This window comes from Drosophila sulfurigaster, chromosome 3 (genome assembly GCF_023558435.1).
Source record: "Drosophila sulfurigaster albostrigata strain 15112-1811.04 chromosome 3, ASM2355843v2, whole genome shotgun sequence".
Classification (NCBI taxonomy): Eukaryota; Metazoa; Arthropoda; class Insecta; order Diptera; family Drosophilidae; genus Drosophila; species Drosophila sulfurigaster.
In genome coordinates, this window is record NC_084883.1 from 20267431 (window position 1) to 20292522 (window position 25092).

Below are 25092 nucleotides of genomic sequence, written 5' to 3' on the forward strand. Positions count from 1 at the left end.
CTTTTTTAAGCTGTCAGCAAAGTGAACCCCACTGAGTTGTTACGACAACTACGCCGCACATTATATTTCGTTAGTAATATCATATTCTGGACGAGGTTATGGAAATATTTAATTCGACTGCAACTTTTGTATGCATCCCCTGACACACAATTTAATGCCGTCAATCACAATAAAAACTGCGCTATCTTCATTGCAAGAGGGTTGTTTGCTATAGCGTGTGTTTACTGTGACATGACCGTTGACTTTATAACTGGTTTTCCAGGCATTCGCAACGGTGGCGCATTTAGTCAGCATCAGGGCGCCCAATTCACAATGCTTTGTTGTTGTAGGGCCGCTGCCAAGTGCACAACGCACAAGGTCATTGTAAATGTGTGTTTTTATAATTTCAAATATTCTATTTTAGCTTGCCCCAAAAACCATAACAAAAAAAACACAACTAAAAGCGAAAGCAGAACACCAATATTTGTTGTTAGCTCGAGCTAAAACAATTTCGTAATTGAGCATCGTATATTTATTTACGTCGCAAGGTCGCCGTCAAAATTTTCAACTTACAACGGGCCCGTTCAGAGCGCCCAAATGGCGCCACCCACTTTTGTCTAAATAACTCGAAACTAAGCTAGCCGTGTCGATATGAATAATGGAATCATATCGTAGCGCCTTTTTTGGAGTGAATTAAAATTTTCGTGATAGGTTCTTATCTGATTTTCGATGCAGGGGCGGCAAAGCGTTTATAGGTCAAATCAGATGAGAACTTATCCGCATAGTGTAATTTTGGAACTAGCTTAGCTAAATCAAACGGAAGCGTTAAAGTGCAAGTGGAAGAAGGTAGCACTGAATCCGCCCCTGTGCGCACGACGTCGACCTACACACAAAAAAAAAAAAAAAAAGAAAAAGCACACTGCGAAGCAAGCAGCGCAGCGCACAGCGCAGCACGACGACTGACTGGCAAAACGGGCCAGAAGAATACATACAACACAACAACACACAGCACAGCTCACGACGGAGGCGAATTCGTTCTTGTGTTGTGGTTTAGTTGAGCGTTTGGTGGCGTTGCGAACGGACGGAGAGACACCAACAGCAAAAAACCCAGAGCACCATCAGCAACAGCAACAGTAGGAGCAATAACAATTAGAAAAAACCTAAACAATAACAACGAAAAGAGAAGAAAAAACCTCAACAATTCAGTTTTGTCGTAGTAAACGCCATTGACTGGAATATTAAAAAGAGGAAGAGAAGGTGAAACAAAGAGGGGAGCGCAGGTAGACTGACTGGCAAGTGGCCCCCACACACACGCATTTGTTGTGTTTCTTTGTTTCGACAACAACAACAACAAACCACAACGAAATTTTGTTAAATTAGTGCGCAATTACAACAGCAACAACAAAAGGCAACGCAGACAACGTGCGCAGCAATTTGTTTAAATCGACAAATGCAATAAACTGCGCAAAAACAAGCACAAAACAATTGCATCACGCAACAACAACAAAAAAACTGCAACAAAAGTTTTTAAATAAAAACGTAACTAAAGTTCTCCAAAAATCAATAAGCAGCGCAGCAGCAGCGCAGTAACTGCAGTACAAGCAGCAAGTAACAGACGCGACGACCAGAAGCTGCGACCACTTAAACTGCAGCAACAACTACTACAACAACAACAACTACAACTACGACAGCAGGAACAACAACTGGAAGAAAAAAGCTTTTTTTGGCTGCTAAAGTCGAAGCTCAAAGCGCAGCAGCAAACGCAGTCAGCGCGCAAACTAAAGCAGCAACAACAACAAAGCGCAACGAAGAGAGACGGCAACAAAAAACAAAAGTGAAACGCAAAAACAAAAACACAACAAAAAGGAAATTTACATAATTTGTCGACACAGACACCGTTTAATTGAGAGAGCGAGAGAGAGAGAGCAAGCTGCAAGCAAGATGCCCTCATTGCTCGAGGCGCTCGAGCGCAAATATTTTGCCGAATGCGAATTCGAGAACGCCAATCAGCCGGAGCTGCATAAGCGTTCCGATCTGCCCAATGACTTTACGGTTACTAAATGCGGCGGTCGCATGGAGTTCGCCATCTTCATACCCCGCCTCTCCCCGCTGACCAGTGTGCCCGAGCTGCTGGTGCTCAACGATTGCGATATCGATTGCGCCGGCGATTTCGACAGCATTCGCGAGAAATGTCAGCGAGTGCGGGAATTGGATTTGGCGCAGAACAAACTGTGCGACTGGCAGGAGGTCTTCAACATACTCAAGCATATGCCGCGCATTGAGTTCTTGAATCTCAGCAAGAACCAGCTGATGAGTCCGGCAAGTGCGCTGCAGGCGGCGCCGACGATAAATCTCAAGAATCTGGTGCTCAACGGCACCTATCTGGACTGGATGTGTGTGGATGCCCTGTTGCAGAATCTGCCCGTGTTGCAAGAGCTGCATCTCAGTCTCAACAACTATCGTGCCGTGCTACTCGATGCTGCCCAGGAGGAGGAGGAGCTGGAGCTGAAGCTGTCGGAGTCACAGAACTGCAATCACTGCCAATGCGTGCCACAGACCGAAGTAAGCGCAGCCGAAACGGAAGCGGAAACGCAGACCAAGACGGGATCGTGTTACAATCTGTGCCAGGCCAGTCGCAAGTTAACACAAGCGCATCCGGAGCTCAAGACACTGCACTTCACCGGCAATCCTATCGAGCATTGGCAAGAGATTTGCCGCTTGGGTCGCCTCTTTCCCAGCCTCGAGGCCCTCGTGCTCGCCGAGTGTCCCATCAAATCCCTGCAATCCAGCACAACGGCCGCCGAACTGGACTCGGCCAGCGGCAGCGAGAGTCACAAGTATTTCCCACGCCTCAAGCTGCTCAATCTCAGTTGCGCTCAGCTGAACAGCTGGGCGGACATCGATGAGCTGGCCAAATACGAGCAGCTGCAGAATCTGCGCGTCAAGCATTGGCCCCTGTGGGAGACCCTGGAGTGCACAGAGCATGAACGTCGCCAGCTGCTAATTGCCCGCTTACCCAATGTCTCCATGTTGAATGGCGGTGGCAAGATCAGTGTGGATGAACGCGTCGATGCGGAACGTGCCTTTGTGCGTCACTACATGGACAAACCGGAGAGTGAGCGACCCGCACGCTATGAGGAACTGTTGGCTGTGCATGGCAAACTCGATCCGTTGGTCAATGTCAATCTGAAGCCCGATAAACGGGTCAAAGTCGTGTTCACGTACAACGATGTGAGCGAGAGTCGCTTCGTGGATGTCTATTTGACGGTCAGCGATCTGAAGATCAAGCTGGAGAAGCTCACCAATTTGGCGCCAAATAAAATGCGTCTCTACTACCTGGATCAGGACTACAAAGAGCATGGGCCGGAGGAGATGAGGTTCCCCAACAAGCGACTGTACAGCTACAATTTGCAGTCGGGCGATGAGATCATCATCGATGCCAAGAAGTGAAGAAGACGATTCTCCAGCAGCAGCGGCAGGAGCGAGCGGGGTGCTAACAGTAACAACAACTTGTGATCTTGTATCAAGCTGACGGATACAAACCCGATATATACATATATGGATATACACACACAGACAGAGAGACACAGAGAAATAAATATAAAGTATCTTACACAGCGAGAGTACTCGTAAATATATCTCTATAATATAAATACGTTTTTATGATTATTATTATTTACCGCCTTCCGAAAACCAATTACTGTACATAAATTAAAAAACGGCCAAACACAGATACAACCCACACATACATACATACTTATATTTTAATTACCACTTAACCTAAGCCAGGCTACAGACTAAAAAAGCATTACATTAAACTTAAACAACAAAATATTGCTACACTTGTTTTTTCGTAAACAACGAAATTGTTTTGCGCCATGCCAAAATAAAACAACAAAACATTAGCAGATAAGATACAATATCTGTGACTCATGAAATGTATCTGTGAGCTTGATTTAGTTCTGTGGCAAGCTGAATTCGCGTGGTTCGTGTCACTGCTGAGTGAAAAAAGAAAACAGATTGAAAGAGAGAAAGAAACAGACAGAGGAAGAGAGCGAGCTTTTGCATTAGACACAAAGAGGAGACCGCAATCCGTTTGATGTATTGCCAATGTTGTTAGTGAGGAAAAAAGCTGTCGTCATTTGGTTGAAAGATGGCCAGAGACTTGTTTTTGCTCAGATCCCACACACAATTAGCATGCCAATATGCGCTTGAGTTCCATGTGGGGGAGTTTTATGGCAATTTTTGTAGGTAAACAATACATGCAAAAGCTAGCAAATTATTGCAATTTAATGTTGTGCCATAAAAACGAAAATTGAATCATTCTTTAACAATTACTAAACAATGGATCGCCAATGGAAATTGTGCAATTCGATTGCTTAATGACAATTCAATTGTGCGACTGCAAAATACTCTTCACGTCACGCAGACAACACAAAGCGCCAAGTGCTTTAAGCATGCATGGAGAGCTTTTAACGTAATAACTGCACAATTGTGCACTTTGCCAAATAGCTTTTAAGCTTTTAAATGGTAATAAGATAGCACACAATTTTAATTAATATTTATTACTATATTGAAGTAAAGATATTCGGTTTCGTATTTTACACAAATGAATTCAATTGTCACATACTAACATATTTAAAATGTAATAATTAAGTTTTTATTAACTTAACTTTTAAGTGTTAAACTAAGTATATCATCAATTTTATCAATTATTGTCATTAAAGATATACATATTTTTTTTTAATAGATTGAAATTGTAAACGTTTTTGAAATATCTTTTATCTACACTACAATAAAGAAAATCAATAGTGCACTTAAAGCTATCTTCAAGACTCACAAATGAGCAATGAGCTTAAAAGCTTTTTAATTCAATAAGCGATGTATTAAGCTTGCACTTCTAGAGATATTTGATTTTTGTAAGCAATTCGAATAGCTTAAAGAATCTATTATAGAATCTACACTTAAATCTATGCACACACAAGGAAGAGCTTTAAAGGTTTTTGTTTTGTTTTATAAATATAAGCTTTTTTATGATAAGACAAACATATTGCCTGCATTTTGTATGCGATTCAACAAGCTCACATTGAGAACAGAGATAGCTGATCTCTGCGATAATCACATGCTATGCAAATGAGTTTTGTGGATTCAAACTAGGTCAAGTGCCTGCCTAAGGCTTTAAAATTTGCTTATCTCAACTAAATGTAATTTATTAGCCTTTAAGCACTCTAACATAAAAGTTTTCCATTGTCAAAAACAATTTTTCCAATTAAAAACCGCACCCCTCGGTGGTAAGTAATACACCTATGTTTGCATTATCTATCACTGTTGTCGGGCGGGCGGGTTCAACGTAATGTTAATGACGTACGAAGAACTTTTGACACGTTTGGAGCAACGAAAAAAACAGCGAAAAAACCTCCAGAGATCGTGACTAAACTAAGGAGCTGCCCGCCCACACGATGACACGCTCCCAACCGAAAGCCGAATGAAGTCAACAACAAATTGTGCGAAAATTGAAGTCGTCGCAAAATTTTATGACTTAGCCGAGTGTCAGGTGCAACTAAAAAACCAAAACAAAATCAAAAACAATAACAACAACAACATAAATGAAATAAAATGCGAAATAAAATCAAATCAAATAAAGGTCTGCGCTCATAATAAATATGCAAGGTGTGTAGAAAAATAAAAAAATAAAACAGTTTATGTATATAATTAATAACAAAATTTACACATGGAGGTTTTTGGAAAGTCTCTAGGCTGAAAAGGTTTTAACATACGAATCGCACAACTGTCGATCGAGTTGTGATTTGAACGCCAAACGCAGCACACGTCTTTGCTTAGTCGTAGCCTCTCTCTCTGAATATTGTATTATCAGTTATCGGTTTTGTTCTACTGAGTGTATTTTTGTTGAGTGTTGTCGGGGAATGCATTCTCAATGGATCCCGAAAACGATGTTTACGCTTTCTACGATATTAGAGGTTTCAAGGGGTACATATAGAACTTGTTGAACTTGTTTCATTCACCTTGTGTCATCTATATTCAAATCTGTGCTTTTGCTTTTGTGTGTGTGTCTTTTGTAGGAAATGTAGACCGGCGGGACCAACAAAATCGCAACAATTTCTGCAACCGCGAATGTCACTCCTAGGGAAGCCGCTCAATTATAATCGCGGCACACATCGCCGCGATGCGCGCTACCGGCGGATGCAAAGTCGACTCTACAATTTCCTGGAGCGACCGCGGGGCCTGCATGCAATATTCTATCATGTGATGGTGTAAGTAAAACTAACTATCTATATAGTAAGAAAACAAACATTAATACTTCATTACATTGCAATTATTAAATACGTAAATGCCTTTGACAATTTGTCGGCTACTTTTGTTATCTTTTTTCAAGTTTTTTTTTAAGTTGCAGTATTTGTCAGAGATACCTATTATAAAACTATCATTTTCTAGTTATCGCACCTCTTTTCTAGTTAGTTTCATTTGATATCATGGACAAATCATTTGATCTATAATTACATATTATATTCGACAGTTTGTCAGCTGGTTTTATTATTTTCTTCTTTTGAAAACTTCTTGATTTATTAAACTATCAACTCCCAGTTAGTTTGATTTGATGTCTGTGAGAAATCAGTTGATCTATAACACCTTGACAGTTTGTCATTTTGTTATCTTTCATTTTTATTCTTCTTTAAATTATAGTACCCTCAAATCAACATTTATAAAACTATAAATTGCTGGATATCACAGTTTGTGATATTTGATCTCAAAAAAAAAAAAGTTTAAGTTTACTAGCATTAAAATTGGTTTAATATTTATTATTTTAATGACGATTCAAAAGAAGTAAATATGCAAAAAAAAAAATGATATTTCAAAATACTTTAAATATAATATTCAAATGATCTTACACATTTAAGACAACTGTGGTTTTCGACACATTTTCCTAAAGCTACTCAAAATAATGTTCGTTTTTCTTGGTCATTAAAATAGACGCACTTTGGCTAATTTATTAATTTTTAATTTGGTTAAACGTTTTTAAGTTGTAATGCTAAGAAACTAAAAAATTGCAACCTGTAATTATCGCACTTTATTTCTAATTTTAATTTTCTTTAAATATGTGAATACTTTTAAAAAAACATGAGCGTGAAAAATCAGTAGATCTACAATCACAAATTAAAGCATCTATTATTTTATTTAATTGAAATAAAAAATGGAGCAACTTTCTGATCGTTTAAATTGACTCTTTCTTAAAAAAAAAACTTACTTTTTTAAAATGTCGATCTTTCTAACTCACAGAGAGTAAGTACATTTTCAGACTACAACAATATTATTTGATTATTTGTTAGTTTACTTTAATTCCAAAATGCTAGAATTCAACATATTCATACATATTATTTAATTCAATTTAATTTATATATATATTTTGATTTTAATCAATAGAACATGCTTAATTTGTGTTAAGATTAAGTTTCTTAGTAACACTTTACGTTTAATATAGAACCTCATAATGTGTATAATTTAATTTTATTAGACAATTGCTATCCACTACATCGTTCCATGTTTCATCTTCTCATGATTATATTACTTGTTCTCTATGCGAAAGAAAAGTTAATTAAGTTAATTGCAATTTCTGAAATTTCTTTAATTTTTTTAAAATATTTCAAATTCTACTTTAAACATTTCTTGCAATCTATTTCTATTGCAGTTTTCTGATGGTGTTCACATGTCTCGCACTGAGCGTGTTTTCCACCATCAAGGAGTACGAGGAGGACGCTGTGTATATATTATTTCGCATGGAGATCATAGTCGTCATCTGGTTCACCATGGAGTTCGGAGCGAGACTTTGGTCCTCGGGCTGTCGCTCTCGCTACCAAGGAACACTGGGGCGACTCAAGTTCATCAAGCAACCATTTTGTATTATAGGTGGGAATAATTGAAGATATATTCTAAATATATTTACTAAATAACAACCTTACTCTTTACAGATATTATCACCATATTAGCCTCAATTGTAGTATTAGGCATGGGCACCTCTGGCCAGGTGTTTGCCACAAGTGCGTTGCGTGGCCTGCGATTCTTTCAGATACTTCGCATGGTGCGCATGGATCGACGTGGCGGCACCTGGAAGCTGCTCGGCTCGGTTGTATACGCACATAGACAGGTATATAGCTATATATAATATAACTATATTTTATTATACCCGCTAATCATAGGATAGAATAGAAATTTGTGCCGGCAGGAAATGTTTGTATGTAGCAGGCAAAAAGAGGGATCTCCGACCCCATAAAGTATATAGCCTTGATCTCCGTCTGTGTGTCTGGCTGTCCGTATGAACACCTAGATCTCAGAGACTATAAGATATAAAGATATGATTTTTCGATAGCACTTGTAATGTTTACACGCAGATCAAGTTTATTTTAATCTACTTCTGCTCTCCCAAATCGACAAAATTCGAAAAACAGGCGTAATTTTAAAGCTAAAGTCGCAAATTTTGGAATAGACAATAATGACTATAGTGTTTATGATTCTTATGAAATTGGAAGCAATTGTAGAAGTTATATAAGAAAACCTATTATGAGAAAATTACGTCTAGTCTTAGCTGCTTTGGCTGACAATCTGGTATATTTTGACCTCAATTGTATATTTCCAATGTAGTACTTCATTGATATACTAAACATGGCCTTTGGTATATATGTATTAGTATATTTGCGGCATATTTTGGCTATATTTTTAAAAAAATACTTTTTTGCTCTTATTCAAAATGGGTCATCGGCTGACGATATGGTATATTTTTAACTCTATGGTATATTTGGAATGTAATATTATATTTCATCGATATACCAAACATGATCTTCCTTATATTCAAGTATATTTGTGGTATATTATTTGGTATATTTTTAGAATATTTCCGCACTGTTTTGCTTTTATTCAAAATGCGTAGCGGATATCTCACAGTCGAGCATACTCGACTGTAGCTTTCTAATTGTTTAATTAATGTGTTTGTCTTCGTTTTGTAGGAGCTCATCACTACTATGTATATTGGATTCTTAGGCCTAATCTTTGCATCATTCCTAGTTTACATGTGGGAGAAGGACGTCAACGATAAGTTCAACAATTTCGCCCAGGCACTTTGGTGGGGCGTGGTATGTAGCATAACTTGTGGCACACAGTTTGCTGCACAAACTTGACTGACTATTCAATTATTTAAACTTGACCCAGATTACGCTGTGCACCGTTGGCTATGGCGACATGGTGCCCATCACCTGGCAGGGCAAATTGATAGCCTCCTGCTGTGCTCTATTGGGCATATCCTTCTTTGCGCTGCCTGCGGTAAGTTGAACGGCAATGGCAACGGCAATTGCAGCTGTGGCACAGCGACTGCTGTTAAAATATGCCGCATCCGGATGGCACAAACCGGATGGGAAGCCACTCATTGATCATTCTCGGTTTCACGGTTTCTCTCGGCAGGGCATTCTGGGCAGCGGCTTTGCGCTGAAGGTGCAACAACAGCAGCGGCAGAAGCACATGATACGGCGTCGTCAGCCGGCGGCAACACTCATCCAGGCCGTCTGGCGTTGCTATGCGGCCGATGAGCATTCCGTTTCAATTGCCACCTGGAAGATACATCAGGTGGCTCTACCAAGTCCGCCCGCCTCGTAAGTAATCACCACTCACACACACACATACAAATTCACACACACATCAATAAGCACACACATGTATAGACAATATTTGTACCGGGATTTGCAGCGAAACAAAAAATAAGTGTAACAATGACATTTAGTGGAACAACATGAAATAACTCTCAACTCAAAAGCAAAGCAAGAATTCTAAACTTCCATTTAAACCAAATATTTAGAAATATTTGTGATTACATGTAAATGAAAAATATGAATATACTTCAATTTTTATTTTTTAAACAATATTTCATTTTCTTCTGATTTCTAAAAAGTTATTTTACCTTGTCTTAGAACATTTTTATTTATTTAATTTTATAATTCTAAAGAATCTACAAATATTTACCTTTAAAAGAATACACTTCAAATATTTCTATAATTTTTTATTGTTTTTTAATTCTTTGAAATTAATATTCAATTTTACAATTTTATAAATAGTTAAAAGTTGTTGCGCCAATAATATTTCCTCTTGATACATTTCAAATAACCCAATAAATAATTATAAAATTTTTTCAAAAAATTATTATTATTATTAATTAACATTTCAAAATTTATTTTTTCCCTTTTTTTATATAAGATTTCACCAATTATGTTTGTAATTCAAAAAACCCAAATAATATTGCTGCATAACATATAATTTAATTTATTTTCTCAGCAAATTGTTAGTTTCTTATGATATCGAAAATGAGTATATTTTCTTTTCAAAACTTTGATTTATTTTTTTAAACATTCTTATTTTATGTTTTTAAAACATTAATTATAATTTTTGTTAGACTTTGTAATGTATTTCCAATTATTATTTGCTTCCTTTTGAAGTATACAAAATTATTACAAAATTGTACTATCTATTAATCTCTTTAAGAGTTCTTTCATGTGAGCTTCCTTAGTTGTAGAAATGTTACACTCTCACACACACTCACACAAACACACACACACACACACACACATGAGAAACACATGAGTGTTAAAGAGAGACGTGTGCTGTAGATGCAGCTGTAATTAACGATTATCACGGCGAATAAATGGCGCATGTCGAGCGAACTAGCGAATTAGTTTTGTACAATACACTACAGCAAGTAGTCTGTACATACTAATCCATATATAAATATATAATATACCCTGTACTCTATATATATTTACACACATATATAATCCACAACAACTCTCGTCTCTCGATTAACAATTTCAGTTTCAGCGTATTTAATTTGTTTAAATACTCGTACATTTTTTACGTACCTCTTTCATTTTCTTTCATAATAATTTTTATAAACTTTTCAGTTCTGAAAACTGGGAGCGATTATTAAAAAACATAACCGAATATAGGTAAAAGTTCATAACGAAAATAATAAGATACAAACTTAAAACCAAATTAAAAAAAAAATACATAAGATTAAAAGTATTCTGATTTCAAATGCAAATTGCAAATGCTATTCATGTTATTGTTTTTCTAGGGTATTTGCTTATCAAGCACCAAGTCATAAACGCATAAATGCTCCTAAGTACATTTAAAACCAAAAAAATAAAATCAAAGAATCACATTAAAAAAAAAAAATTAAACAAACACACACATTAATCGAGATTGTAATTCGCAGCTTCTCAAAATGCACCCTATATATATCTGACTATCTATCCATAACTATCTGTCCACATACTATCTGTGTCTCTAAATCTATCTCTCCATTCTGTGGCTAATTTTCCATTCCGAAAAAAGAAACAAAAAGAAAAAAAACTATGCTAAATTCTATATTTTGCCAATTATTTATTTTGTGTGTCGCATAAATGATATTAATTAAATTAATCAATGTGATACAAATTGATTCTCATTGTGCTGCCGCTGTGTGGTTTAAAAAAAAACAAACCCCGATAAAATTAAAACAAACAAAAACAATAAACATAACAAAAACCATTCAATACGTGTACTATAATTAACATGTGAGTTCAATCAAACAATTAAATGCATTTTTTTAATTACCATTTTATTCCATTTTGTATCTAATTATTTACCGATTACACCAACTATTAAGCAAAAAGCACATTTCTGTAATAGTCCTATGCAATTATTAGTGTTTTTTTGTGGGTTTACAAATATTCAAGTTCACAATGACTCCAGCTGACAGCAGTTAAAATTTTGTGTAATTATTGACTTTATTTAACGAGAAAATTCCTATTATTTGTGCTTGTAAATACCAAGGTTAATTAGCTATAAACGCAAAGCTAATAATAGTGTAGCACTTGTCAGCACATTTAAAGCAACTTGCAAAAGCACATTAAAGCTTTAAACAAAAACTGTTAAGCTGCTTACAGCGATGTAAGCTTTAGGAATGACTAAACTGAAGCTTACAACTAAAATGAAGCTTTTAAGTTACTTACATCAAGTGTTGCAAGCTTTAGGAATGACTGAATTGAAGCTTACAAATGAAAGCTTTTAACAACTTTTGCAGCTGAAAGCTTGAGTAGTAATCCTTAAGCTTCACATACTTGCAGCTGGTGTCATTGCAGCTTTTTCCCCCCAGTCAGCACCTGTCACAAGTAATTTGTTCTTAAGCAAAACACGTCTAGTCGAAAGCACAACTGCGCACACTTACAAACACACATACACACTCACACACTGACACAGTTCTATTTTCTGCGCTCCACTGTCTCCCGTTTATTAAAAACAAAAACAATAATAAACCCCCCTCGCTATACCCTCTCTTTTATCTATCTCTCTCTATTCAATCTTTTAATATTTTGCTCCACTTTTGCCCATTTATGTTTACTGATTGTTCAAATATTTGTTTTTTGTTTTTTTTTCGTGTGCCAATATCCATTGAATACTCCGCAGACGGGCCTCATCCAGTTTTAAGCACAACACATCCTTCGTCGCCCGCCTGCCGACGATAAGGCGTCACAAGAGCCAGACAATCCAGACGCCTGGTGGCGATGGCTCAACGCTGTCCAAGCCACCTGGCTCATCACGTGCCTCCACTCGCTACACTCGAACCATACGCGACATCAACGCATCTGTGGAGAATCTGGGTGAGTTGCAATTCAAACAAGAAATTGCCAACAAATTTTCTCATTTACTCGTTTTGATTCCAATTCGTTTATTGTTATATTTTCTGCTGACTTTTGTTTGAAAATTGAATCAGCAAATGTTCCACAAAAAATAAAAAAAAAAACGTTCCTATACAGTTTCACTTTTTTCAAGTTCTGTTTGCACTCAAAGAAACACACGCACACACACTCTTCCTGTCTCTCTCTCTCTCGCCCTCTATATTTCTGTCTCACCACGCACTGCAAATAATAACGAGCCACAAAATATATATATATTTATGAGAAAATCAACCAAGCAAAAGACAATAACAAGTTTTCGTTTTCTGTTTGCCATTTAACCCAAGCATGTTTTATCTGTCTCTCTATTCATCATCGAACAATCTGTGCAAAATTCATTCAGGCATTTCTCTAACAATTCACGCTGTCAATCAAATGGGCATCTCAATCATTTTTTAATCATTCAATTTCATTCACACTGCTTGCTAATAAGAAACGAAAATAAATATGAAAATACGGAAAACTTTCTTATTCAAATTTATGCAATTATGTACTTAAAGTACAACATTTGAGGAGGAAGCTAATAATACTTAATTAGGATATTTATTTTCGTTCAAATTTTGTACTATATTTTCAAAGACTAACCATAAACAAATAATAAAAAATGTTATAGGACCATTTCAAAATTGATAATATATTTAATGAAAATAAATTTGAAAGATCTAATTAGCCTACGATCATAAAGTATTGTGCATATAGAATATAATTTAAGTCTTAACAAGTAAGACAGCAAGAGTTGAGTGTGCTCGACTTTGAGATACCTGCCTCCTATTTTGAATAAGTGAAAAACAGTGTTGTTAAAATATAGCAAAATAATATACATAAAATACCAAAAATATACCTAACGCTATATTTGGTATTTTGATAGTACTACATTCAAAATAAACCATACCAGATTGTCAGTCATAGAAACTAAACCTTCTCGTAAATTGGCGTTTTTGTCTATACTTTATAGGAGGCAGAAAGTTAAAACACCCTATTACCGCTTGCGTATCGGGTATAATGATATTTGTGCTTACATTTTCTAGGATTTCTTAAAATATGATTATGTAACTAATACGTTTTTCATATATGAATATTCTTTATTGCAAGAAAGGTTTGCGAGAAAGATATTCAGTATTTTAATTCTTAATTTATGGAAAACATATGGTATAACTATCTCTTAAATTCCACCCCCATTTAATACAAGTCACTGTCTGTCAGTTATTTGCTACCCTTAGCAAAAAGCAAAGCGAAATGCATTCAATTCAATAACAATAAATATCAATTTATTAAAAGATATGCCAATAAATTAAAGCAATATGACAATTGCTATAGCAGGCTAATTGCACAATTTTATTGAAAGATTGATACAAAGAAAAAAAAAAGTAATCAACAGAGAGCATGTAATCATTTTTATATAAGAAAAGCAAATTAAAACAAATTGTTAATTGATTGAGATAAAGGAAAATAATAAGAAAAGCCAAACAAACAGATTTGCAGCTTTCAGCGAAGTCATCATTTAAATCTATACATTTGTTTGCTTATCTTTCATTTAAAATACATCAATGAACACATTTTTAACATGAATATATAATATATTAAATAAACTTCAATTCAACATAATTGTTTGCTCTTTTCATTTAAAACCAAGCATCAATTCCATGCATCATATTCATACATGAAATCCTTACTAGATTCAACTCTGAATGTTTTTTTTTGCCTCTCAGCGCACTCGCCAAATATTTCCCCAAAAGAGTTTAACCCAAGAAAATAAACCAAATATTTAAATGCGAAATGAAATATAAATAAATTACTAGTTTTGACTTAATGAAGGAATGTGTTGCAGTTTAAATATTCAAAACGAAATAAATACTCGTAGTTAAATAATTTGTTAAAGGATTGTCAAGACACAGTACATTTTATTCTTTAAATTTCTGGTGTGTGTTGTTGTTGCTGTTCAACTTTTCTAATTTTTTTTTTTTAATTTGAAAATTTTGTTAAAATTATTGTAACCGTTATGTGCGACCCATATAGACTACCGTGTCTCTTTGATTGATTGATTGATTGATTGATTGATTGGCACTTAATACAAAATTATTGAAATCGTTAACGAGAAGATAAACAAACAAAAAGAAAACGAGAGAAAAAACTTTAACATCTGGTTTGACATTTTCAGAGGTAGTACAAAATGGCAAATCCATGAATCCAAGTTTTAGCGAAGATTCAGTTGCTGAAACAACTTGCTTAAAAAAATATTAAAAATTCAGACGGTAAGTCTACAAGGTCCCGCCCGAGGTTCCAAAAACACTATTTTACAAACTAAAACACCTTAAGACAAACAAACCTTAAGACAAATTTTCCTTATATTGAGTGTTGTGGTTGTGTCAATGTTGTGGTTGCATTTTAAAATTGAATTGACTTGAATTGAATTGAATTAAATTGAATTGAATTGATGTTGTTATTGGTTGAAAACAGAAACAAAATCGAAACTCTATATGATTTTTGGCCCCCCGTTTTTCCCCACCCGACCACACTCTCTTCGGGACAAAACAGGCCGAGACTAATACGCTTTCTCACACACACACGCACACATACACACACACACACACACACACAAACTCACTAACACACATAACGAAAACAACAAACAGCAAAGTCCACACCGTTGCCTTCTGATTTGGCCAATTGCAAGCACAGCTCCAGTTTGGGCACAGTGCCAACAACAACAACAACAATCACTGCAACAACAACAACAACTTCGACTGCAGCTGAGCCGCAAGCTAAGCCCAAGGCTGTGGCTAGCTCTAATACGTTGACCATACCCGTTGTGCTCTGCGGTTTCCTGCAAGGTGATTTCTTTGGCTCCACATTCTCGCTGCGTAATCCACGCGTGACGCCATCGCCCGATCTGGAGGCGGGCCACATCCAGCAGCAGCAGGAGGAGGGGGCGGAGGAAAAGCCACAGCCAAGTCCAAATCCGAGTCCAAGTCCGAGCGGACGTACAGGTCGATTTTTTGCGGCTGCCTCGCATTTTCTGGAGACGGGCTCGTTGCAAGGCCGCACGGAGCCGCATGGCGCATTTTATGTGGCAAGTGCGTGTGGCGCGGAAACGAAAAACAAAAAAAACTGTTGAGCTGTTAAGCTGTGTTGTTGCTGTAGGCCAGGTCATCGATTAGCATGCGCTCGAATTGTACATAACAAAAAAATACTGCATAGTTGTTAGCATTTAGTAACGTACTTATTTTTTTTTGCATTTTGCATTTTTTGCTGTAGTTTCTCTCTCTCTGTCAATCTGTTTAATTCTCTCTGTCTCTCTAACTGCATCTGAAAAGTGTGAGTGATTTTTGCTTCCACTTTCGTATCAGCATCACAAACGCCCACACACACACACTCACACACTGCTAAACACACACACACACTCTGAAGCTTGCTTAAACTATGCTCAATTAATCCAAAATATCCCTTTGCCTTTGCCCCCCCGCCCATCATTGATATCAATTGTGAACTTATATTTAAATGTATTCTGTAACTGCATTTGACTAACCTAATATATCTGTAATATCTTATTGTACGTTCCATATTTTGAATATATATATATATACTTATTTGTATATGTATGTGTGTGTGTATAACCGCTACTTGTAATGTGTTAATTGTGTGTTGTTGGATTTGTTTTGGACTTGACTTGACTTGCATTCATGTAACTAAAAAATAAAAAAAAACCCCAAAAAATCAAAAACAATTGCCGCTAAAAATAAAAATAAAAAACAACCGCGCGAAGCAAGCAACCAAAACCTAACGCACAAGTCAATCTCTCTGATTCACAAATTGCCCGCAGATGAGGATGAGGAGCCGCGTTGCACGCAGCTGACAAATCGTCACAAGATCGCCATACGCTTTATACGCAAGGTAAATTTCATCCGTTTTTTTTATTGTTTATCTAATCTGTAATTACAAATAATTTAAAACTCGATTGCAGCTCAAGTACTTTGTTGCACGCCGCAAGTTTAAGGAGGCTTTGAAGCCGTACGATGTCAAAGATGTCATGGAGCAATATGCGGCAGGTTAGTTTAATTTACTTGCCACAATTTTAGCAAACTTTATATGCTATTTATTGCCATCCTAATTCCTTTACAGGTCATGTGGATCTGCTGGGTCGCGTCAAAATGCTGCATTTGCGGTGCGTATACGTAATTTTTCATACCACATTTAAAGAGTTTAGCTGGCTTTGTTTTTCAAGTGAACTTATTTACTTTTAATTTATGCGTAATACATCAAGCTCACATGGCGTATGCGCAATATTTACGGTATAGCTTAGTAGTGCTTGACTTAAGTACAAGTAATCAAACCTACCCTGCGTATACGCAATATTTATATGAAAATGAGTTAATGTAGTGAAAATCATGAGGCATATTTTTTAATTTTGTATTTATGTTAATATAATAATACTACAAAAAAAATATTATGTTCACTCTGCGTATACTTGATACTAAAATGAAGAGGAACTAATAGAAAATCGTGCTACATTTGCTTCTTTATGTATTTTTTTTTTAAATTAATAAGAATACAAAATAACATATTATGACTTATAAGACTTATAACTATAAGTAAGCGATGGCAAGATGACCAAAAAATCGATTTATACTTTAACTGAGTGATAATTTGTTGAAGTACTTAATTAAGACAAGATTATAAATACAATTATTTATATTTAACGAAAATAAACTGTATATTAAAAGAAGATAGACTGACAAAAAACCCTTTAATTAGCTACCATACCCTTATTTATTACCATCATACTTATATTTGAAGAAAGTCCAAATAGTTACATTCAATGACGCAATGATTTGAGTGAATTCTGTTTGAGTCCTGATGTTTATTTAAAGTCTTATACAGATAACAATGGTTTCTTATCTCGAAGTAGGGAGTCCTAGCGGAGTGGGAACCTTTCGATTAATATTTATGTAATGATACACATGAGCTCTTGACATCCTCAAGTATATTTTTTATAGTTACATTTAGATTCGGATTTTAATAGTTTATAATATTTATGAAATGTCAGCGTATTTATTACAAATTTTCTATAATTTGTTCTCCCACACAGACTTGACCAAATACTGGGCAAACAAGGCTCCAAGGCGAAGGACGTGTATGCCTCGAAGATCAGTTTAGCCTCGCGTGTGGTTAAGGTCGAGCGTCAGGTGAGTAATACCCAGCAATTAAACGCCCACCCTCTCGCCGGATATTAATAGTTTGGTATACTTTGCAGGTGGTGGACATTGAGGAGAAATTGGATATTCTCATCAAGGCCTATATGGAGGATCGTGATAGATTCTTAGCGCTTCCGTTGCCCGCAAATCCGAAACCCAAAATACATTCCATTAGCCCTAGTCACAGTCACCAGCTGCATCACAACGCACACAATCAGAACATGATCGATGTGTGGAAGCGAACGGCGACGCTCAGCGTGCATCCCGAGCTGGTGACGACCGGCGCATCCTCGTCGGCGGCCTCCTCAGTGGATCGCCTGGACAGCAATGAGACGGCGCTGACCTCCACGCAGACGGCAACCATAACAACGGATGCGATTGCCACACAAACACCAATGCCGCATACACAGCATACAGCGACCAATACTAAGGTGAGAGCAAAGCAACAAGAAAGCAATTAAAGGCACAATCTAAACGATAAGTGCTAAGATGTCCTAATTTTATAAATAGTCATAATCTTTCTTTGAAACTGGAATTTTAAAAATGTTTGCTTTAGCTATATACAACTATTTATTAAAGTTTACTTAGCAAACATCAAACATGCAACTACGTTAGAGTTGTAGCTCTTAGCTTTTGTACGAAGTAGATTAATGCTAAAGCATTGAGAAAGCTTTCTGCTACAGAACCTTAGTAAAAGTCTGCCAGCCACCTGCGTAGCCTTAAATTAATATTTTCATTTAAAAATTCTTTAACTTTTATAAAATAAATTTTTTAGTTTTTTAACTTTCATTTCTATTAAAATTGGCATATTAATGAAATTTTATAAATTTGCACTTGAGTTATATTAAACTATTAATTCAAGTTTACTTGGCAATCTTCAAACATTAATTAAACACTTTTTATTAACATTCTTATTGTTAAAAAAAATTGTATTTAATTAACTGTCATTTGTATGAACATTAGTATGTATATAATTTTTCACGATTGGTTTATTTTTTCTTTAGAAAATTTATAAGAAAGCAAATTAGTTTTTAACTTATAAAATTTCGTTGTCTATGATTCTTCGAATATATTCTAATTATAATTGTTAACTTGCATCTCTATGTCTTCTAGTCTTCCGTGCTTAACTCATATCAGCTACCGCCTGAGAAGCAACAGCACAATGATGTATTTATGACTGATTTAGAGAATAGAACTAAAAAACGCGTTACTTTAAGGTAAGTTCATAATTATTAACATATATATTTTATAAATTAAAAATACCTGTGTATAGCCTGCATAGATCCACATCGGAGCCATATAGCAAACACGAGCAGCGCATCAATATGCCAGATGAGGGCGCACAATCCTTGGATTCCAGTGCGAAGCCAACGCCGCCAGATAGTTCAAGTAAGCCAGGCCGAGCCTGAACTTCGAACAATCTTCACATGCCACATTTTTATATATGCTACAAACAAATGCCACTTGCCACTTGCCACACCAAAGATTCATTTGTTATCCCTTTCAATAAAGCACAACATTGATTATATCAAAATTCTCAATACCTTTTTATCTTATTTTTGCCATCAACTTTTTTTTTGCATTTTGTTAAAAGTTGAAAATTGAAATCGAATTTAATGCCAAATAAATAATGATGTACAACTTTGTTCGTTTAGTTATCCTTATCGATGAGTACGAGGATTTCGAGGAGGAGGATCTGAACTGCGAGGGCGAGATGGAGCATTTCCCATCGTGGGAGATTGACAGCGACATTGGCGCCGATGGCATGGATGTCGATCCAGATGGTGACTGTGATGAGTCCACGGAGGACACGGCTCTCCTGCAATGCGCCACGCGCACCGCCATTGTTATAACACCAATTAGCCCAGTAAGTGGTTAAATAAAACTATTTTCTAATTTATAAATTTATGAAAAAACAATTTCAATTAATTGCAGGTAAGCTCCGCACTCAATCTTCAAAGTTTGAATGACCAAACAACAACGCTTAATAAATCAAATTTGCTTCCGCCAGATTCTGGTTAGTTAAAATGCAATTGAAATTAGTCGATATGTAATATCTATTATATTAATAATAATAATAATAATTATTATGATAGCTACAATAATAATATCTGTAAGACGAGCGTGCACTCATCATCGAGTGCAAACTCTGCTGTACCAAGTTATAGTTATATCATAAATCCATGAGACATTCGTAAAAACTTTTTTGATTTCACTGCACTTTTTCATCGAACGTTTTAATGACCAAAAGAAACTGCAAAATGCATAATTGCTTAAATAAATCAAATCAAAATTGCTGCCGTAATGAAACATACTAGTGTAATATGTACATATTGAATAGAGCAAGACTTGCAGATACCCTGTAACAGGCTTTAGCTAATACAAGAAAAACACAAAACATTTCAATTGCTTGCAAACAAATTAAATTCTTTTTTAGCTAATAATTTAGCTCAACTATGTGAGGGATGATATATTATATAAGGGTGGATGATACACCCAACATTTGGTAGCATTAGCTTTTATAGTTCGGATGGAAGGACAACGTCACTATCAAATTGCAAATGTAAATAAAATGAATGGCAAAAGTGAAAAAAGACAAAACTAAAATGGATGCTGAGACAGTTGACGCATTGTGAAAGTGATAGGAATGAAATTAACTTATTTAAAAGTAATATTTAAATTTTGAATTAATACAAATGAAATCAAAAATATGACATGGCATTTGGGAGCACGTGTGTCCATTTACCGACATGAGTTTTGTGTTCAATTTATGGGTAGCAACTACTTAAACCAAATCGGAAATAAAGAAACAGCTAAATAAACTGCTTTAGCAAAATTCAACACTGTCTTTTCCTTCGCTTCGGGGGCAAGATGTTGGCTTTGCTCTCCTGCAACTCTTCAAAAATCTCCGAGTCTGTAGCGTTCTTCTGATCCTCCTTCGATTCGGCATTTATAAATTCGATCAGCGTGTCGTTACTGAGGCGTACGCAACGTTTCTTTTCCAATGGAGAAGATGCTGTCGTCCTCTGTCGCTTCGATTTTCTTATTGACTGCTGCTCTTGTTCTTCCTGCTGCTCTTCCTCCTCCGGCTCCAGATCCACGGCCTCGTCGTCAACATCTTCAGTCACACTAATGGTGCTGTTGTGCACCTTGCGCACATGGACCGTCAACTGTGCCGATGTGTTGAAGGCTCTGTTGCAGCCGCCTTCGAGGAAATCGCGACACGTGAATTTAGTGGAATGCACTCGCAAGATGTGGTTGGTTAAGCCCTGTTGACGGCCAAAGCGTTTAGGACACTGCTTGCACTCAAACGCAAAGCGTCTGTAATGCTGCCCCAGCACATGAACTGCCAATGATTTCTTACTCCTTGTGGTAAAACTGCATTTCTCGCAGCTATACGATTGATTATGCAGCTGCAAATTAATTGAATGTAAATTAGTTATTTTAACTTATTAAATAAAACTTTAACTCACTCGCTTGTGGGCTTCCATTTCGCTCTTGTGATAGAAACCCTTTTGGCATACGCTGCAAGCATAACGTTTGTTATCCGAATGCACTACATTCATGTGTGTGTCAAAGTTGCGACGATTCTTTACAACCTTGAAGCACAACGAACACTCCACGGGCTCGTGCCAGTAGGCATGATGCTTTTTTAAAGCCTCATCATCTTTATAAGAAGCTTTGCACAGCTTGCAAGCAACATTGTCTACAAAGCAAATTAAATATTAAACTATGAACTTTTGTAGCTAACTTTTAGCAACTCACTGTTGTTGTGACTGCGTGCCACATGCACCGAAAGTGACATTTTGGAGCGACACTGCTTCTGACAGAATTGACAGATCCATTCATCGGCCTTTGGCTTGGCATCCAGCTTCTCGGCCAGATCGTGAGTACGACGCTTGTGTGTATACAATGAATTCCAACTGATGTACGACTCAGTGCAATCCTGCAAGCAACAACAATATATACATTTATTGAACTATAAAAAATAACTACTAGTTTACCTCATAGTCGCACATAAAGTACAGGCAAATCTCTAACTTGCGATGTGCCACATCCGCACGCTGCAATTGATAGGTGCGCATGTGATGGCGATACAATTTCATGTCGTTAAACTCCTTGCCACACGGCTGACAACAGAAGACACCATCTTTGTGCAGCCCCGAATCACGATGAGCACGCAAATCCGCCTTTGTCTTATAGTAAGTAGAGCAGTATTCACAGATGTAGGCATCTCTTAGGAGTTCCACATAGATATCGACACCAAAGCAAACCGAATCCTCATTCTCGACATGAGCCTGAAAGCAAGACATTCTTAGCAATGCAAACGTAATAAAATATCTTTACTTACCGTCATCTTGTCATTGCTCTCGCTGAGTAAACCGCAATTGTTGCACACATGCACCTCGCGTTCGATGATCAGATGCTTCTTCATGTGAACGTTGTAACTGGCTTCGGTGGCAAACTCGCGATTGCACATCTCACAACTGATGACAGTGCCATGGGTGATGCGCTGCAGCGAAGCAACAAAAGCATGAATAAGTTATGTACAATAATGAATATAATAGAAAATTCTTAACTATAATAAACCCACTATTCTATTTCGACGCTTGGATTGTTTAATAGAATATATGTTCTACATTAGTATTTAAATTTTAATAAAATTAAGAGAAACAGTACAAAGATTAAAGTTTACACGTCTGCATTGAAAATTATAATACATGCAAATTGGACAGTGAATAATAATAAACGGATGGAGGCAAATACCTAATTATAAGATCTAAGGTAGGCCTTTTCAACCTATTCAACTATTTTATATTCTAACAACTCCAAATTACCATGTGACCATTGAGACGACCGCGTGTATCAAAGTTAGCGTTGCACTCGCTGCAGGTGTACGTGTTTGTGGTGACATTCGTATGGGACTTGTTGTGATCTGCAAAGATGGCAGCATCACGGAAAGTGCGATCACAGCTGCAAAGGAAAAAAACGTTTATAATTTGACAACTAGTGAACTTGCCGAAATTACTTACAGATCGCAAAAGAGCGAACCCTCCGGTTCATGGGAGTAGTGCAAATGCTGGAAGAGCTCATCGATATTGTTGTCCGCATAATCGCACACAAAGCAGGCGCGTGGTCGATGTCGCTCCAAATGGAATTGATTGTGAAAGTTGAAGCTGCAAAGGTATTAACAATAAGTAAGATTTACTAACAAAATGAGGAGCAAATTACCGTTTCCAGGAGGGAAACTCCAGGCCGCACATTTCGCAATACAAGCGAATGCCACGACGCTTCTTGATCACATGGGCGCAGGAGTGTTTGTTATACTGCAATATATTCGAGAAAGTCAGGTTGCACTCCGGACAGCTGCCATAAATCGGAATTCTAAAAGAAATTCATTCATATCGATTAGTCCAAAAATAACATAGTAAATTCTACTATATCTGTATTTTATAATAAGTCCACTCTTCAGAGATTATTTAATTTTGAATTGTAATCATGTATTAAGTGGAAGATTTATTAAGATGATGCTTGACGGATTTTACGATAGTATTAGTGGAATAATAAGTTTAATCGGACTGTATTTTAGTTACTTACTCTGCTACTGGAGCGTGCATTAGAACCAAGTGCATGGCCAGGAACTTGCGTCCACGCAGCTGCTTGTCGCAGCCTCTAATGGGACACTTGAACTGCTGCCCAGACATCTGATGACACTTGAGCATGTGACTCAACAGAGTTTCAAATTTTCCGCACTTCAGCGAGCAATGCTGACAGACGGTGGCCCAGTCAAAGGACAAGGTCTCAAAGCAGGTCTTCACCACAGTGGATAGGTATTCATACAGATCTCCAACGTCGTCGGCTGCAATGGTAAATCAATTATTATGAATTATGCTTCAATTTAATATCTAATTCTACGCACATTCTCTAATTAAGACAAAGTTGAAGGGTTCAACTTTGTGAGTTTCATTCTCGCTTTCGCTTTCATTTTGGGATTGTGTTGTATCATGTGAAGAGCGCTTCTCTGACTTCAATTGCGGCACATCCAAATCCGAAGAGTCACCTACAGATATATTAAGCTAATTATTAACTGAATCATGTACATAAGCGGCCATTTAGGCTTACCCTCCAGCAAAAACTCCAGCTCGTCAGCGTCTGGGTTGTCCGGTTCCTTGAGCGACTGCTCCTCCTCTTGCACCTTTTCCTCCAACTGTATGTGCTCCTCGTTATCGATGATTTCCGACCGCTGCACTGCTTCTGCTATCTCAATGAGTTTTTCTTTGGCCACCAACTTCTCTTCTCCGAATATGTCACGTAACAGTGCGCCTATCTGCTCCTGTTCCCCTGAATCAGCTTCTTTGGAGTTGCCTCGCTTACCCACTGGTTTCTCTAGACTGGCTTTCGATTTGGGTTTGATCTCTATACGTTTTGGTGTCACAGTCAATGTTTTTCCTTTGCTAATGCGTATAGCAACGGCCTCCTCTGCATGTGGAGTGGTTGCAGCTGCAGGCGCAGCAACCGGAGCCGAAGCAGGCTTTGGCTTGACCGGCAACTTAGCGATCTCCTTTTTGGGTTCAATTTTTGCCTTAGCCGCCGGTGGCGTCTGTTTTTTTGCAGGCTTCGCTTCAGCCTTGGCGGGAGTTGTCGATGATGTCTCGCTCGCGGTGTTGACGTCATTTTTACCGAGTGGCTTATCCTTCTTGGCAGCATTTGCCGCATCCTGTTCTCTTTGTAGTTCGTCGATGTCATAGAATCGAATTAGCGTATTCACACACTCTAGGCACAACAACTGCTCTTTTTTTGGATCGGGTTTGACACTTAATTGAAAATACTTTGCCAGTAAATTTGGCAATTCGATATCAATGCCCACATCGTCGAAGATCTCATGAAATGTCTGTTTTGAATCGTGCACTCTGCAATGCAGGCAGCTAGGGCTGCTTTCTGAATTTTCTTTCGACATTTTAACTTTTAACACGAAGCACGAACGCTAAAGCGAAAACGAGCGTCAGCTGAACGATATGATATGTTTAGTGTTGTAAAATGCGCACTCGACTTATCGATAAGTTCAATCTAGTATTTTTAACATGTGTAGTGAAACCACAAAAATATACTAAAAATTACAATACAAATTATTTAACTGTTTCATATTTAAA

At 37.0% G+C, this 25092-nt stretch overlaps 3 protein-coding genes across 3 annotated transcripts; 2 read left to right on the top strand and 1 right to left on the bottom strand.

Moving 5' to 3' along the window:
• The first annotated feature begins 626 nt into the window (after positions 1 to 626).
• LOC133845714 (tubulin-specific chaperone cofactor E-like protein) lies at positions 627 to 3717 on the top strand. The gene has a single exon (XM_062280258.1). It carries the CDS (start codon positions 1921 to 1923, stop codon positions 3427 to 3429), a length of 1509 nt encoding a protein of 502 aa, XP_062136242.1. The 5' UTR covers positions 627 to 1920; the 3' UTR covers positions 3430 to 3717.
• A 2078-nt stretch (positions 3718 to 5795) lies between these two features.
• LOC133845713 (potassium voltage-gated channel subfamily KQT member 1) lies at positions 5796 to 20032 on the top strand. Its single transcript, XM_062280257.1, is given in 19 exon segments — positions 5796 to 5967; positions 6060 to 6251; positions 7685 to 7902; positions 7965 to 8140; positions 8997 to 9122; positions 9199 to 9309; positions 9448 to 9635; positions 12481 to 12674; positions 14908 to 14978; positions 14980 to 15001; positions 16570 to 16640; positions 16711 to 16795; positions 16869 to 16911; positions 17836 to 17932; positions 18001 to 18372; positions 19055 to 19158; positions 19215 to 19330; positions 19597 to 19808; positions 19877 to 20032. Coding segments are annotated over 19 exon segments (2538 nt in total). The 5' UTR covers positions 5796 to 5914; the 3' UTR covers positions 19964 to 20032.
• On the bottom strand, positions 19981 to 24971 carry LOC133845712 (zinc finger protein 595). Its single transcript, XM_062280255.1, has 11 exons — positions 24065 to 24971; positions 23862 to 24002; positions 23540 to 23801; positions 23174 to 23326; positions 22975 to 23118; positions 22780 to 22915; positions 22293 to 22454; positions 21946 to 22239; positions 21707 to 21887; positions 21415 to 21647; positions 19981 to 21354 (listed from the first exon to the last, which is right to left on the bottom strand). Exons 1-11 carry the CDS (start codon positions 24897 to 24899, stop codon positions 20779 to 20781), a joined length of 3117 nt encoding a protein of 1038 aa, XP_062136239.1. The 5' UTR covers positions 24900 to 24971; the 3' UTR covers positions 19981 to 20778.
• Between the last annotated feature and the right edge of the window lie 121 nt (positions 24972 to 25092).

What these genes read in the sequence shown, in the direction of transcription:
- LOC133845714 (XM_062280258.1), top strand. Translation starts at nt 1,921, where the DNA reads ATGCCCTCATTGCTCGAGGCGCTCGAGCGCAAATATTTTGCCGAATGC.
- LOC133845712 (XM_062280255.1), bottom strand. Translation starts at nt 24,899, where the DNA reads ATGTCGAAAGAAAATTCAGAAAGCAGCCCTAGCTGCCTGCATTGCAGA. An exon ending in ATGCACGCTCCAGTAGCAGA is followed by an intron (nt 23,327 to 23,539) that starts GTAAGTAACTAA and finishes AATTTCTTTTAG; the next exon opens with AATTCCGATTTATGGCAGCT. An exon ending in AGAGCAATGACAAGATGACG is followed by an intron (nt 22,240 to 22,292) that starts GTAAGTAAAGAT and finishes TCTTGCTTTCAG; the next exon opens with GCTCATGTCGAGAATGAGGA.